The sequence below is a fragment of the Saprolegnia diclina genome (assembly GCF_000281045.1).
Source record: "Saprolegnia diclina VS20 unplaced genomic scaffold supercont1.20, whole genome shotgun sequence".
Classification (NCBI taxonomy): domain Eukaryota; phylum Oomycota; class Saprolegniomycetes; order Saprolegniales; family Saprolegniaceae; genus Saprolegnia; species Saprolegnia diclina.
This window is the reverse complement of record NW_008246087.1, coordinates 224,640-240,746: the sequence shown is the minus strand read 5'-3', so window position 1 is coordinate 240,746 and position 16,107 is coordinate 224,640. Positions and strand designations below refer to the sequence as shown.

The 16,107-nt window shown below is 58.2% G+C and overlaps 5 protein-coding genes across 5 annotated transcripts in view; 1 reads left to right on the top strand and 4 right to left on the bottom strand.

Annotated features, from left to right (window-relative positions):
* The window catches only part of SDRG_07065 (FK506-binding protein 1), a 692-nt gene extending 257 nt beyond the window's left edge, over positions 1 to 435 (bottom strand). Inside the window, exons 1-4 of the mRNA XM_008612881.1 lie at positions 392 to 435; positions 252 to 347; positions 99 to 206; positions 7 to 53 (exon numbers count right to left, since the gene is read on the bottom strand). Of these exons, the coding sequence (XP_008611103.1) occupies positions 7 to 53; positions 99 to 206; positions 252 to 347; positions 392 to 430 (290 nt within the window). The 5' untranslated portion in view covers positions 431 to 435. The remainder of the gene's footprint in view (positions 1 to 6; positions 54 to 98; positions 207 to 251; positions 348 to 391) is intronic.
* A 145-nt stretch (positions 436 to 580) lies between these two features.
* SDRG_07064 (hypothetical protein) lies at positions 581 to 1,520 on the top strand (the record flags this gene model as incomplete). Its single annotated transcript, XM_008612880.1, has 5 exons — positions 581 to 904; positions 946 to 1,054; positions 1,100 to 1,197; positions 1,242 to 1,349; positions 1,399 to 1,520. 5 exons carry the CDS (start codon positions 581 to 583, stop codon positions 1,450 to 1,452), a joined length of 693 nt encoding a protein of 230 aa, XP_008611102.1. The 3' UTR covers positions 1,453 to 1,520.
* A 34-nt stretch (positions 1,521 to 1,554) lies between these two features.
* Positions 1,555 to 3,005, bottom strand: SDRG_07063 (hypothetical protein; the record flags this gene model as incomplete). Its single annotated transcript, XM_008612879.1, has 4 exons — positions 1,555 to 2,175; positions 2,222 to 2,440; positions 2,492 to 2,631; positions 2,675 to 3,005. The coding sequence occupies 4 exons, from the start codon at positions 3,003 to 3,005 to the stop codon at positions 1,555 to 1,557; spliced, it is 1,311 nt and encodes a 436-aa protein (XP_008611101.1).
* Positions 3,006 to 3,233: 228 nt separating this feature from the next.
* Positions 3,234 to 4,644, bottom strand: SDRG_07062 (hypothetical protein; the record flags this gene model as incomplete). Its single annotated transcript, XM_008612878.1, has 9 exons — positions 3,234 to 3,491; positions 3,552 to 3,710; positions 3,851 to 3,871; positions 3,917 to 3,936; positions 3,987 to 4,011; positions 4,090 to 4,137; positions 4,184 to 4,246; positions 4,296 to 4,371; positions 4,421 to 4,644. The coding sequence occupies 9 exons, from the start codon at positions 4,642 to 4,644 to the stop codon at positions 3,234 to 3,236; spliced, it is 894 nt and encodes a 297-aa protein (XP_008611100.1).
* Positions 4,645 to 5,514: 870 nt separating this feature from the next.
* On the bottom strand, positions 5,515 to 14,536 carry SDRG_07061 (hypothetical protein; the record flags this gene model as incomplete). Its single annotated transcript, XM_008612877.1, has 7 exons — positions 5,515 to 5,581; positions 5,637 to 5,678; positions 9,571 to 9,618; positions 9,663 to 9,906; positions 9,933 to 10,706; positions 10,763 to 13,474; positions 13,546 to 14,536. 7 exons carry the CDS (start codon positions 14,534 to 14,536, stop codon positions 5,515 to 5,517), a joined length of 4,878 nt encoding a protein of 1,625 aa, XP_008611099.1.
* Between the last annotated feature and the right edge of the window lie 1,571 nt (positions 14,537 to 16,107).

The window sequence follows — 16,107 nt, the reverse complement described above, 5'->3', positions numbered from 1 at the left end:
CCGTACGCCTTGTCGGCAGGAATATAGATCTTGGCGCGCTCCTTCATGCACAGCTACACCGCCATGAGCTGGTGCCCGCACGACAAAGCATCGCGCACCCGCTCGATGCCTTCGTCCAAGCCCGGAATCACTTGCTCGGCGCCGAGCTTAAACTTGAACGGCTTGTCGCGGTCGCGCGACGAGTCGAATTTCTTGCCATCTTGGAGCTACGAATGCACCTGGTCATGCAACTGAAGTCCAAGACGACGTACGTAGGCCGTGTAGTGCACAACGACCGTTTGGCCCTTGCGCGGGTAGTTGACGCCGTCGCCAGCGACAAAGACCTCGACCTGCACCTCGCCGGCCTTCTACGTCGGTCGTGAGCATACTGCGCGCAGAGGCTGCCACGTACGAGGTCGAGCGCCGAGTACTCCTTCTCGCGATGGCCCATCCGCGCCGCTTCGAAAATGAGAGCTATTGGCGCGTTTGATTGGCTCTTTCTTATCCGGATACCCAATCAATCGACAGCATCGAAGATTTGCAGCATGGATTTGCAGGGATCGTGACGTTGAAGGGTGGACGGGACAACAGCATTTTGCAGATGACGGCCAAGGCGCTCGTCGATACGGCTGCCGACTGGACCGCGCTCTCGGTGGCTATGGGGCAGACCATGATCCCGTACATCGCCGTGCTCTCGAGCCTCCTCTTCGCCGTGGCGCCGCTGCCAGATATCCGGCGCATCCGCGCGGCCAAGAGCACGCTGACATTGCCGTTCGGCCCGTTCTTCTTTTACCTCCTGCAGTCGGCGCTCTTCCTCTTGTATGCGCTCGTGACATCGAATCGCCTGCTCCAGACAACCACGACCGTTGGCACCGTCCTTGGCGCGTACTACGTGGCCATCTACTATACATACACGCTCGAGAAGGTACTGAAACAGTTTGGTAACCAATTTGCAAGCTTTTGTAGCGCCTGGCGCGCTGGCACCTTCTTCTTGGCGCGCTCTTGTACGTGTTCTTGCTGCACGGCGCCATGGTCAAGCCGACGCACGAAGCCAAAGTGCTCATTGGCATCCCAGGTACGAACGAGCCTCTCCAGTTCAACGATGCTAAATCCCATGCAGGCAATATCGTCATGGTGCTGACTGCAGTCTCGCCGCTGTCCAAGCTGCCCGACATCATTCGCCGCCGAGACGCTTCGTGCCTTCCCGTAGGCATGTCGGTACGCGTCCAAGCAAATATGCTGTCAATGCTAAGACTGGGTAGATCATGAACGTTCTGGCGGGCGGCGTCTGGGCGCTGTATGGCCTCATGCTTGACGACATGGTCGTTGTCTTTCCCAATGCCATTAGCACACTCGTCGGACTCGTGCAGGTAGCTTCTTACTGTGTGTGCAAGCTTTCACCTCGCTCTGCGCCTCTAGGTAGGTCTTTTGGTCAAGTACCCGCCAACATCCAAAGCCGAGCACGTGGTCTAGCCTTCACTGATCGATAGTATATATGTGCATAGAGACATAACAACAGACACTTATTGTTGATAGCAAAACATACATTTTTCTCGAAGGATACGACGTCGGTCGCTAATTGCGAAGCGTGCCATTGCCAGTGGGGTCTGTGCTACCGATGTACACCCGGTAGTATGGCGAAAAGGCCAGGATCAGCGGTAAGAAGAGCTGAAGGCCGTCGAGGAGGCCGCCGTGGGCGCCGAAGATGCCGCGCGGTGGCGTGTCGCCAGCAACCTGCTTGAGCACACCTAGGAACGGTCTTCCGAGGTTCGCAAAGATTATTGCGCCGCCCGTGTACACGACGTTGGCGCTCGTAGACCCGACAATATCGACGTAGAGTGTCGTAAAGAACATGCCGAGGATGCCTCCGAGGCAACTCGCGAGGATCTCGAAAAGGCGCGGCGAGTCGGCGCCAAGGCAGCGCACGAAGGGGATGTTGCACCGCCAGGGTCCGCCCGATTTCTCCAGGCAGCGGTGCCAGAGGTACTGCGCAAACGACGCGCCGATCGTTGCAATGAGGACGCCGCTGAGCAAGTTGACTGCAAACGTCTGGTGCAGGTGCTCAATGTAGCCCGAGATCGCACTGCAGCAGCCGAAAATGTACATGAAGCCGACGAGGTGGTGGCAAATCAAGATGAGCGACACGATCGGCGGTGCGGGATTGAAAAGCATGAGGGCGATGATAAGGCTCCCACCCTAATCAAACGTCGTGCGGCTCTCTAGAAAGTACATGTGTGTGTACCTGCGCGTAGAGCTCACCATTGTCCATCACAAACTTGTGCGAGAGAAGCGACGCTTGGTAGGCAATGGCATCGATGCTGACGCAGACGAAGAACGCGCCAAAGCAAATGAGCGTCACGGCGGCCGACCACGACGGACAGTAAACGCTCAAGAGCCCCGACCCGCCGCCCGTAAAGGTCCCCAGCGCCTTGATCGTCCGCGGGTACATGACGCCTTTCGACTAGATTCCAATTGCATGTCATCCAGTAAGTCCTCGTGAATGCAGACGTACCGAGTTGAGTACGTTAAAGCCATACCACGTACAACCATAGTAGGCGCTACCACCAATCGCACCGGCGAGAAGGCTCACGAGGATGAGGCGCCCGCCAAAGAAGCGGTCGGCGAGCGCTTGGCCGCACGAATCCGTGGCATCTACAAACAATGGAATCGCAACTTTGGAGGCAAAGAGGCGTACTGGGCGACTGGTCAGGGTCGAGCGACGCAGTGAGGGTGCGCGTGCTGTGGTGGGCGAGCCAGAAGAACTCGTACGAGCAGAGGAGGAGCGACGTCGCGGCGAAGAAGGGCGCCGAGCGGTCCCAGACGTACGTCTGCGCGATAGAAAAGAGGCTCAAGAACACAATCGTTGTGCCAAGCTGAACGCCGCACGCGTGCGCCTTGGGGCAGTTGGCAAAGACGATCGTGCTCAGTCGCGACGAAGCCGCAGCAGAAGAGACGTTCTCGCGGGGCGTTGCAGGCACACCCAAGTACGTCGACTTGGCGAGCTCTTCGTCGACGTCGTCGTACATGCTCGAGGTGGATATCATGGATATTTCGATCGAAACGACGCTTGGAAAGCTACCGTTTTTCACAACCTCAAGCGACCGGAATTGCGGGGTATCTTCCGAGGGGCAGCCTTGCTCCTCGTACCTATTCCGGATGAATCAATCAGTCGCTGCAGCGCTTTGAAGAATGACTATTTCATGACTCAGTAGAACGATACTCATACACGCATGGTGGCGGTATGCAAGGGCACATCAAAATGCCGTCCGGGTCTTAATGGGGTAGCGGTAGCGGTATGTGCTTGGTGCCAGCGTCGTGTGGCAAGCAATTTCGATCTGGTGGACGCGGTGCAGGTCCTTGACCTTGCGGATGTGCGGCGAAACGGCGCGCGATGTGAGAAGAAAGTGCACATGCTCCTCGTCCGTGCCCGTCTTGTCGAGCCAGGTAACAAAAGCACGCGACGACACAAGCGCGTCGACGCCATCGAGCACGATGTGGGTCGCGGCGTTGTGCTCAGACGATCTAATCGCAATCAACCTAAGAAGGTTGCTCATCACTGCTTCCATACATACCGGTTCGGCGGTCGCCGCGAGCCAAGCATCCACTTGGAGCTCGAGCGCATCGAGGACAGTGTCGGCGCAAGATTCCGTGATGTGCTTGATGTGAATGCACTTGACGCCGCGGACAAAAGCCCGGCCGAGCTCCAACGCGCGGGCAGCGCTGTAGGCCAGCTGCGTCTTGCCGACATCAAGGGGCCATGAAGTCAAGCGACGCGGGTTTCCGACTGCCCAAACGACTGCAGATCTATGTACCAAAACAGATGAGCTCCTTGCCTCAGTGTCTTTAGACTTGTTCGAACCAGTCCTTCTACGAGTTGGCGCTCCTTGTACGCCTACGCATATCCATTGTCAGAAGAAATCATCGCGCGGGTGGCCACATCCGAGCGCACGGCCACAACTACGATACATCGGAAATCAACATTGAGGAGAGAGGATCGCGCGTCGTACGGTGCTCCGTGGCTTGATATCCATTCTACCATCAAGAAACATGCCATCACTTGAGAAGGAGACAATATCGAGACGTACAATGTAGTGCAAGCGAAAATACAACCAGGGGCTTGCTGACGACTGCCGCGTACTTGGCAGCAACGTCGATGCGCTAAAAAAGGGCCTCAGAACCCTCATAGATCGATGAGCATGCGTACGTTGCACTTGGTCACTGCACCGTCGGGTCCTGCCAGCATGAACGGCGATGCGTGCAGAAACGTCTAGACACGATAGTGTCATGGCGAGCAATGAGAAGGTATAGAAGCATACCACGAGGCGTCGCGTTGGAGGCTCGGACGAGGGGTACTGGGTCGGCGCTGCGTTGATCGAGGACACATGCTCGGACCTATGAGGAGGTTCATCAAGGACAGAGGAGATGCATCTCGACGCCCTACTTGGCTCTCTTCGCTCGCGGTGCTTCAAGCGCAGGCGCGGGACGCGCTTCTTCCTCGTCTCCCAGGCCAAGTCGCGCGATGCCCCCCATCGTCGCATCGAGCGTCGTCGCATGGCGGTCGAGCGTCGTCGCCTGGGGCGTCGGGGCATGGCGGTCGTCGAGGGCCAGGCGCGCGACGCCGGCCGTCGTCGTGTGGAGGTCACCCGCGGAGGTTCTCTTGCTCATGACCGATCGAAAGCTGGAATGAACGCCATGAAGAACGTGCTCGGAACCGACCTTGGCGCGGCCGCTTTGGGCGCTTGCATACAAAAATACCGTTTCGTGCATCTTGGTTTTTGTATGCCGACTGCGGCTGTTTAAAACATGTTCTAAACAATTTCAAGTTGGCGGTGTGCTTCCTGCGCAAATGAGAGCCTCATGCGTTTGAAACCCAAGAGCCAAGGCTGCGCTTTGACATTTCTACTAATGTACTCGACGAAAGACGCCACACAAGAACCACCAAGTACACTAAATGTTTTGCTTATTATCGCAGTTTGCGCTGATTCCGAGCTCCGGCTCGCAAACTGCGCTGCACGTTGCGTGAGTTACCGGCATTGCATGACCCATGCAGCCAAGCGTCGCGAGGTTTCGGGTTGGCGAACCGACTGCAGATCTACGTACCAATACAACGAAGCTTCTTGCGTCATCGTTCTCGACAAATGAGTCCTTCATCGAGTTGGCGCCATTGGACTCCTATGCAGTCCATACGTATGAGAAAGAATGCAACTCGTACGGGGTAGACGCACGTGGGCTTCTTCCGGAAGCTCGTCGACGCGAAGGAGAAGACGCGGGGCATGGCGTCTCATTTGCCCGGGCAGCCGGAACGCACCCAATGTGCTTGAGGCGGACGCAACGTCGACAAGCGTCCCCGATGCGAAAGACGACGTCGGTACATCCAGCATTGACCGTGCAGACGAGGTGGTCGCGACCTTGTGTGCGCCGGCAATGCTGGGTGTCCCAATGTCGCTTTCGCAGCAGTAACACTCGTTGACGTTGCGCCCGCACAGTGGAAACAACCTAGTCAAGACGCATAGCAATAAAACTGTACAAGGACAGTCACCGCGTCTTGAGTCCGAGCTCACACAGATTATGTGTTTCACTCCGGCTGCCAGGAACGCGGGAGCTAGGACATGCAATAGTTTAAGTCATGGAGCGTGTCGAGATGCAAAGGAACGTACCCATCGTCGGTCTCGCACGCATGTGTTGGCGGCATGTTGGGCCTTCGAAAACGTCAACGAGTGCTCGACATGCAGGGAAATCGTACTTTATGCGCTTTGCCGCGGGCGACTCGAGCGGAGCTGCCGGCTCGGACCTACGAGAAAGAACATGAGCACAAGACATACAAAGGCGTCATACTGCGTCCGCTTCTTTGTCGGGAGCTCGATCGCAGGCTGGGATCGAAGGGCTGTCTTGTGCGTCAAGAATGTCCGAAAGGCCTGCTTGATCTTGAGCAGCGTCCGACGAGCCTTGTGAACTTCGGGCAGAGCCAAGATGACGCAAGTCATCGCCATGGCCGAGACGTGGTAGAGCGTCTTCCGGCCCTTCTTCGAGGTCTTGACCCCGACGTCGCTGAGAACCGAGATCGCGCGCTTGACCGACTCCGAGTTGTTGGCCTTCTTGGTGAGGAGGACACCCAGATCCCCGAGTGTTACGGCAGCGTCAACCACCTCGTCCGGCGGCAGTGTCGCGAAGCCGACCCATGCGTCAACGTCTGCCTTGGACAAGCCTTCGTCCGAAGTCACCAAGCGCGCGACGCCGGCCATCGTCGCCTGCGGGTTCTTGGTCGTGAAACGCGTGACCTTGCTCCCAGCTTTTGCGACTCCTTCGGACCCATCGCGCCATCGGAATGGGCCGCACGGCGACAACCTAGTAGAGCCATAAAAATGCATCAGATAACATACGCGGAATTTGCGTCGTACAACGTCGCGAAGGCTGACTTGTCGCAAGCCTGCGAGAACCGCATCATACGTCCGCTTGCGCTACAATGCCTTGAGTACATGGAAACGCTAGCATAAAGCGTACCGGGCGTTGGACTCGCCTGCCTTCGGGCAAGTCCACGGGGGCGCATGGCTTGGCCGACCAGAATAATGTACACTGACTGCGCTTCGCAAAGCCCCACGTCAACCGGATATCCTTCCGGTTGCCGCGGATCAGTTTTGGCAATGGGTGGGAGCCTGGGTGGGAGCTGGAGGCAAAGCAAGTGAGATCAGCTAGGCGTCATCTTTGACAAGCTGTACGCTCTTTGCCTGCGTAGAATTCGTCGAGCATGCCTCGCGAAACGCAGCACAAGGTGTCGCTAGCCGGGGCGACGGTTACCAAGAATGTCATGCACCGCATGAGCTTCCCTCGGTTATCTTTGTCTGGCGAGTCAATTTGGCTGCATCCAACTCGTTTGAGCACATCTCGACTACTAGTATAATGGTACTATTCGACGCGCCGCTGCTGCGGCATGGCTCCAAGATCGACACCGGCGACCTCCAGACGGCCATACCTTCTCGGTACGAAACCTAGCCCTATGCGGGGTAGGGTTGGCGCACACGCTACTGCTACGCGGTAGTGATTGAGCAACAACGCATGACAGTAAAACGGTGTTGTGCCCAGCAGCTTACGGTTCGACGCATGGCATAGTCGGTGGCTTCCTTGATGATGATGACGCTTGCAGTACGATTGGCTGCAGCCGCCTCGCACAGCTAATCAAAGATGGGGCATGCAAGTTACATGGGCCTCGCGCAGGACCCTTTACGATCCTGTCGACTATCGACGCTGCCAACTTGTCATGGAGCATGCTTTGCGCGACATGCGCAACGTCGACGACCCATACTCGCTCACGAATGACATGTGTATCGACACCTAATACATCTTGTAGGATCCTGTGACTCTTCGTGTGCGCTCTCCAACTCGACCAACGTCATTGACGAATGACCCCAAACAAACAGAAAGCCTAAAAGTACACTAAATTTGTTTGCTTATCGCGCGTCGATTAGATAGCTTCGGTCTTGACCGATGCGTTGTTGGTGTTGCTGGCAAAGCCGTACAGTGGGTCGATGCGGCGGCGGCAGGGCGTGTCCAGTGCCAGTGTGGTGTGGCACGCAATCGCGATCGGGTGAACGCTACTCGGGTTCTTGAACGCGCCGACGTGCGGCGAGATGGCGCGTGACGTGAGGAGAAAGTGCGCATACGCCTCGTAAAAGCACATCTTGTCGAGCCAGTCAACAAAAGCAGGCGACGATACGAGCGCGTCGACGCCATCAAGCACGATGAGAGTCGCGGCTTTGGGCTCAGAAGACCTAATCGCAAGCAGCATAAGCAATTTGATCGCCGCTGCTTCCATACAGACCGGTCGGCGGTCGCCGCGAGCCAAGCATCCACTTGGAGCTTAAGCGTATCGAGGACAGCGTTGTTTGCGACGCCAGGGCTCGGCGCAGCGATGTCTTGAACACTGACGTAGGTGATACCGCGCGCAAAGACACGGCTGATCTGCAGCGCGCGGGCAGCGCTGCATGCTAGTTGCGTCTTGCCGGCATCACGAGGGCCATGAAGCCAAGCGACGCGGGCTTTCCGACTGGCCAAGCGACTGCAGATCTGCGAACAAAAACAGCTGAGCTCCTTGCGTCATCACTTTCGTTGTGTTTGAACCAATCCTTCTTCGAGTTGGCGCTCCTTGTACTCCTACTCAGTCGATCGTCGTGAGAAAGAATGCAAAAGAGTACGAGGTCGACGCGCCTGGACTTCTTTTGGGAGCTTGTCAGCACGAAGCCGTGGGAACGGGTCCCCGGGAAGAACGTCCGAGTCGTCACACGCCGCGGGAAAGATGACCGTGGAGTGGTCGGCGCCACGCGGCAAGAGGACAAAGTGGTCCGCTTCCTGTATCGAGCTGAATGACACCAGTTTTGATGGTCGCGATTCACACCACTTCTGCGTCGTGAATGTTGGCTCTGCTGACGTCGGATTTCGCCTTGGCAAAGCCGTCGTCGATTCCGCGTCCGCGCCCAAGCACATTGTAGAGCGACCTAGTCAAGACGCAGAGAAGACTGCATATCGAGAGTACCATGGGATCCTACTGAGCAAAGACGTTCACCGCGTCTTCAGTCATGGCCCAGTCCGAGCTCACACATATTATGTGCTTGACCCCGGCCGCCAAGAATGCGGGAGCTAGCACAAGTTTCAGGCATAGATGTGCAAATGAACGTACCCATCTTCTCCGAGTGGCACGCAAGGAGAACGACAAGTCGTGGCGGGGACGACTTGAAGTATTCCGCCATTTGCTCGACGTAAACCAAGTCGCCAGACACGTCGTCAGCCTCAAACAAAAGCGCAGCGTCACTCGTACCATGACCGGAAAAGTGGAGCACGTTGCAGTCATCGTCCTCGACAAGCATGAGGTTCGCGCGCGTCGCCAAAATCGGGCGCACAGCGACGGCTACGATGTGCATCAGTGCATGTTGACACCAGCGGGCGTCGTACGGCGCGTTGTCTGTCGCGCTCTTTGCTGAAACCACAAAACTCGTATCAGATGCCACATGCGGAGCATGCTGCGTACGCTGGCTTGTCGCAAGCCTGCGACGACCGCATCGTACTCGGTGTCGGTGTCCGATTGCTATATAGTGGCTTGAGTACAAAGAATGCCGTTGGCATAGAGCCGTACCGGGCATTTCATCTGCTCGCCGTCGAGCATCTCGACAAGGTAAGGCGACGCGTGCATGAATGTCTAGAAAAAAGTAATAAGAATACATGCCCACGTCGTGTAGTTGCTCACCACTGCGCGCTGCGTTGGCCACTTTGGGCGGTCGACCTTCTTTGGCGTCGGCCCCGGGGTCACGGGCACTGGCGGCGACTTGCGGGGCGGTGACGAAGCCGCGGGCTTTTTCTTGGGCCTACGAGAACATGCATATGCACAAGACAACTATCGACGATGTGTACTTCGTCTGCTTGGCTGGAAGGGGCGGCGTCACAAACGTAAACGCGACCTCCGCGCCTTCGTCCCTACGAGAGAAAGAGCATGAGCATCGGATGGACAACGTGATTGACTTGATCTCGGTCTTCGCATATGATTGCGGCATGTCGGGCCTTCGAAAACGTCCATGAGCCGAACGACATGCAGGGAGATTGTACTTCATGCGCTTCGCCGCGGGCGACTCGAGCGGAGCTGCCGATTCGGACCTACGAGAAAGAGCATGAGCACAAGACATATAAAGGCATCATACTGGGTCCGCTTCTTCGTCGGGAGCTCGATCGCAGGCTCAGCTTGCCGCTTCGCCATGCTCGCCAAGAACGACTTGTGCGCTTGGCTTAGCCGAAGCCAGATGCGGGCCTTGGTGCCGTCGGGCTGCGCGAGAAGGACGCGCCACATGGACGCCGCTGAGACGAGGTACGTCGTCTTTCGACCCGTCTTGGAGGTCTTGATCTCGCCGTCGACGAGGTTGTGTCGGCGAAGGTACCGAGCAGTGCCTGGGCCGACGCCACGTCGTTTGCACTCAGCGCCGCTTGTACGTCATCCGAGGCGAGCGGATCGCAAAAGGTCACCTGCATGGTCACACCTTTCGAAACTTGCTGCTTGAGCGCCGCGATCGAGCCGCGGTAGACGCGCTTGCCCTTGGCGAGGACGACGGCGCTTGTGCAAACCGCCTCGGCTTCTTCGAGGCAGTGCGTGGTGAAGAGACACGCCTCGTCGCGGAGCAGCTGCCAGAGGAGCCGCCGGGCGACCACGTCGACGCCGGCCGACGGTTCATCGAGAAGCAGCACCGGCGGCTTGGCGACGACTGCCATCGCAATCATGACCCGGCGCTTGTTGCCACCACTCAACTTGGCCGTGCGAAGGTCCGCGACCGGGTTGAGCTGCAGCGCCGTAATCACCGTCTCGATCGTATCGGGTGCCTGGAGGCGCAGCGAACACACAAGCTGCAGGTGCTCACGGACACTGAGGTTGTCAAACAGCCAGTTGGGCTGCGGGCAGTAGCCCATCCAGTCGCGCGCGTGGGGTGCGTCCGTCGACACGTTGCATGGACCGACAGTGGCCTCGCCGGCCGTCGGCGTCACGCCGGCTGTGAGCATCTGGAACGTGGTCGACTTGCCCGAGCCGTTGACACCGAGAAGCGCGACGCTCTCCCCGGGTGCGACGGCAAAGTCAAGCGCGTACAAGGCGTGGACATCCTGCGCCGTCGCGCGACGCCAAAAGGACGCAACGTACGTCTTGGCGAGGCCCGACACTTGCACAATGGGAGCCGTCCCCGTCTCGACATCGTCGGCCGCTACAAAAACGAAACGTCGTTGAACCACAGCGGTATCTCGGGTTCGAACCACGTACCACGCGTCGGGTGGGTGGCGCAGCGCAGCGCGTGGCGCATCGCCGCCGGGTACGTCAGAAACGCATCGATCCCAAGCACCAAGACGGCATAGCACGGTCCCGCCAGAAGGGTCTGCCACAGATACGCATTCAAAAGGCTCGACGGCGTCTCGAGCACCGAGGCCTGCGTGCACATGCCCCGCACGAACGCAAGCTCGGTCGTCGCGAGGTTGACCAGTGTCTCGCCGAGCGAGATGAGCGGGAATGCGGCGTGCAGCCACGGCGAGAGGGTCGCATAGGTTGTGCACGCGTCCGTGAGACTCGAGAGCAGGAGCGTCATGGGCGCAAAGAGCAGCTGGAACGTGCCAACGTACGAGACAAATGTGTGCGCCGACGTCGACGAGCCAAAGAGGAAGCTGAGCAAGTACATGTACGGGACGATCGCAACACCGGCCAGTAGCACACAGAGGGCCGAGGCGCCGAGGTTTGGAATTGGAACGAGGGCCATGTACGCGAGGTACTGGCACCAAAGCACGAGCACGAGGCTAAAGGCGCTAAAGACCACGAGATCGAAGAGGAGGTGGGCAGCCCAGTACGTCGAGAGCCAAGCGCCGCAGAAATGCTGGTACTGCTTGAGCCCGCTCTCCCGTTCCTTGACGATACCGGTCGTGAGCGGTGTCGCAGCAAACACAAGCGCGCCAATGAGGTACATGGCAAGGACGACGCCAAGCACGTCACTGAGGACAAAGGCTTCCGCACCGGCAAACGACTTCATCTCGAGCGGACGCGCGTGCACCGCCAGTGCGCACGACGGCAATGTGCAGGCCGACGCATACACGGCTTGGATCGTCGCCGCCAGGGCACCGGGGACCGATGCATTATAAAAGATCGCATGCGACGTCGTATCGACAAAGAGCGCACCGGTGCCCCCCGGATGCGCCAAGAGGTAGTCGACGACGCCGCCCAAGGTCACGTTCGGGCCGAGAAGCGACGGTGGCGGCAGTGAGGGCAGCACCTTTGTCGTCGCCAGTACCATTGGCGCGGCGAGGGCGGGCACGGCATCGTCACTCGCCTTGCCGGCTTGCACGAGGAGGTACGAAAGTACACCAAACACGAGCAGCGGCCAGAGGTACTGGCTCGACGTGTTGCGGACGTCTCGGCGAACGAGGGCCGCCCGCTTGCGCATCAACGCACAAATCTGCGTCAGACACACGCGCCACGCCGCGTACTTGTGGGCTTCTGGCCGCGTCATACTCGCAGAGTCGTTGAGCGCCTTGGGCGTCGCTGCGGCAGCCGATTGAATGGCCGTATCGCCCGAGGCAATCTTGACAAAGACGTCCTCGAGCGTCGTCGTGGCTACGTCGTACGTCTCCAGGACGCCACTCGCTTGAAGCGCATCCAGCGCTCGAAGCAGCGCCGGAATCGACGCTTCCGTGCCGAGCGGCAGTTGGCAGTCGAGACCCCACTTGTGGTCGCGGAGGACGCTCGCGCCGGGCACGGACGCCAAGGCGATACGTACCTTGTCGCCGGCGTCGCGTGCCGCCTTGACAACGTGGAGCTTGTAGCCGACGCCGTATTTGTCCTTGAGGGCCCCGCTCGTGCCAACGCAGTGGAGCTCGCCGTTGGCCATGATACCGATGCGGTGGCTAAGGACTTGGGCTTCGTGCATCGCATGGGTTGTGAGAAGCACGGCGCGGCCGGCCAATGCGCCTTGGATCGCAGCCCACACGTGCTTTTGCGAGTCGACGTCGATGCCGGATGTCGGTTCGTCCAGAAGCACGAGCTTGGCATCGCCGAGGAGCGCCAGCAGCACACACACCTTGCGCTTGCTACCGCCCGAGAGCGTCGATGTTTGCGCATAAATCTTGTCGCCAAGGCCAAACGCAATGCACTTGGCTTCGCACTCGGCGCGGATCAAGCGCAAGTCGTCCTGGCCCTTGAGCTGTTCGAGCAAGAGCACATGTTCTTCGATCGTCAACGAGTCGTAGAGCACATCTTGCTGAAAGCAGACGCCGAGATGCTGACGGATGCGCGTCATGTCGTGGTCGCCGCAGACGCGCAGTGTGCCGTCCGTTGGAGCAAGGGCGCCCGAGAGCATGGAGAGCGTCGTGGTCTTGCCAGCACCGTTGGCGCCCAGTAGCCCAAAAATCTCGCCTTCGGGAATCGAGAGCGAGACGTTTTGCACCGCGACCTTGCCATCGTCATAGACCTTGGTGACGTTATCGAGGTCGACGACCGGCGCGTCATCACTTGCCGTCTCGATCACGGGCGTGAACGTATGGTAACTCGTCTTGGTTAGCCGGGACGGGCAAGTCGAGGGGACCCAAAACTCAGCGTGGAAAGGAAAATGCCACGGCGACTGCACTCCAATCGACTTGGGCAAAACACGGTCCAGATACGCGCCAAGGACGGCGTAGACGACTGCATGCAGGAGCAGCGTCAGCCACGGCAGCGCGAGGTGCGAGAACGCCACGTCGCGGAGGTTGCCGTCGGCACCAAGCCCGAGCGCCGTCGTCATCGCATTATAAAACACGAGTGGTGACGTCAACGGTCCAAGAAGCGTCCAGAGATCGCTCGAGAGGCCTGTGCGCTGCGCAATGAGCGGGCTGCACCACCCGAGGAAGAGCAGCGGCGCAATTCCTATCGCCGTCTTGGCCCGGTCAAAGAACGGCACGACCATCAAGCCAAAGCACACGGCCGAGAGCAGGAACGTGAGGAACACGAGGCCAAACACTAGACCGCCGGACGCAAAGAGCACGTGGGTGAAGAGCATGGTAGCCGCGATCGTCGTGACAAGGGCGTACATATAAAGTACACGCCGACCCAGCTGCAGACGAGCGCCGACTCGCGCACGCCGAGGATGAAGAGGTACTCCTTCATTTTGGTCTCCTTCTCGTTGATCGTGTCGCGCACAAAGCGCGAGAAGGGCCAGAGACCGAGGTAGACGAGGTACATGATGATCTGCGGTGTCACAGGGTCTTGGACATCGACGTGCGCGGCCTCTGGAAACGGCACGGCGCTGCCTGGCTGCGAAAAGAGCCAACTCGAGGCGGATGTTGAGGACGCACAGCTTGCGGCGCTGGCAAGACCGATGTCGGACCAGTGCAGCCCAGAGATGACGAGGTCTTGCGCCAGGCAGTCGCACTCGACATGCAATGCCACTCCAGCGGCAAACTCATGTAGCGCAATTTGCAGCGGCAAAAAGCCCGGGTACTGCATGGCGGTTGTCTTGTTGAACGTGAGCTGCGCGAGAATGCCAAAGTCGGATGTGGGCTGGACACCATCGGCCGGCGCCGCGCCGTTCGACTCGGTGGCTTGGTCGCTAAGCCGAATGGTCGCCACGTTGGCGTCAAGCACGACGCCCGCGTACAGTAGCCGTGATGTGTTGGACGTCATGGACTTCTTGGCGTACTCATTCATGGCGCGCTCGGACGCAAAGACCGTCGTGACGTCGCCAAAGCGCGGGCCAAGCGGCGTCGCGTACCGAGCATCCAGAAACGTTATGAGCTCGGTCGCTTGCGGCGACGTGACGCCAAGCACCCGGTTAGAGCGCGCTAGCAGCGTCGGCAGCAGCGTCAGCGTCGGAAGCGGCTGCGCCTCGTCGGTGTTGCGGGCCTCGGGCACGTGGTTGACGCCGGCGGCCGCGCTGCCCAGCGTCGCGAGCCAGCGCAAGAGCCAGAGCAGGAGCACGGGCAGGAGGAGCTCGACGAGCAGGCCGCGGAGGTTCCGGCGCTTGAGCGTCGCGTTCTTCCAGAGGAGGACCCGTGTCTGCTTGGCGAACGACGCGCGGGCCATGCTGCCAATTCGACTTTGCACTTTGGTCGACCGCCGTGTCTTTTTATTATAAATATATCACGTCCACATACAAACAGCAAGCTAAATGCAAATCAAAACCCATTGTATGACGGCGACAGTCATTCCAGCGACGCACTTTCTACAACCTGCATTCTTGTTGAAGATCCGACGACAACGAGCTTCCGTTCGAGGCGCCGCCGAGCGTCTACATTGCTGGACAATATACACGCTACATAACATTTCATGTCATATTATGTATTTATATATATATATATATACGTGTTCCGCGTTATCTTCATATTTTTCATATTCCACAAAGACTTCGCATTCGTAGCGCTCTCTATGCCCGAATGCGTGGGAGTCGGCATCAGCATTGGGTCGTTGGGAGTGAGCTGCGTACGGAGAGATCCATCCCGTGGTAAACCCCACTCGCTGAGTCATAGCTCGCGCGAGGTCGTACGCAGGCTCCTGTACTCGGACCGCCCGACAGAGAGCTCCGACAGAGGAGTGCAAGCCGTCGGGTGTGTTTCAAACGAAAAGCCTGCACTAACTCTAGGGTCGCGACTCGCGACACAAGAGTTGGAGGTTGCCAACATTAAAGCTGATTGCGGACAAGGTGAGACGCTTGGTCGCAAACGCCGTCGCGAGGCCCTCCGTCTTGGCCGGCATTGCACTCGCGCTCCCGCCTGTGATTGTGTCGTATGGCGTACGACGTATGAAGCCTGGGTCATGCTCCTTCCAATACGACGTCGCGTCTCTGTCTATTAGGATGGGTTTCAAACCGACGACGATTCTGCACAGCAGTGTAGAAAAGCCTCGTCGGTTTGAATGATACCGCGAAATGTAGGGTGAAAACAGTGCACTTAGGCACCACGAGAATCGCGCTCAATGACATGAGAACGAGACAACGGAGCTTGATGCTTTGCAGCCCGAACCACACCTTGCATGCCACGACTGTCGACGTATCCGGCACGCTTTGTACGAGTCGCATTCGTCTCAGAGAGGCGCCCCAGTACTACGTGGTCTTAGGGCGCAGTCGTTATGAATTGCACGCGTCACGTTTGGGATGTTCTTTGCTTCAAGCGAATAACATTGCCCGGTTTTGGACAGTTTTGAGAACGTTCCGTGTAAGAGCCCGACACTCTAAGGACACTCATAGTGGCCGAAATGCCTCGCATCGCCTCGATTTGACGTGCCAACAGCAGAGCTACCTCGTCCCACCCAGCGTCGTGCAGAGTCCAGCATCAAGAACTCGATCTGTAGCGCAACTTGCTCGTGTACAAAATCCTCATTGCCACCTCCATCGAGTTTTCTCTACTTTGCAGCGGTGCATGCGAGGCATCGCCGTTAAGGTTCAGGTGTCACGTTTCAAAGTGGGAAAATGAACTTACAATCGTCAAAATACCTTGAAACTGTAAAAGAATAGAAGGTGTACAAAATCGTCGGTGTCACCATCACCACCATTTCACATATTGTGTCATTGCTCTGTATTCCACCGGCCAACTCTGTCCAAAGCGCGTAAGACGAAACGGCTCAACCAGTTGCACGCGATAAAAGACAATAACCTCGCG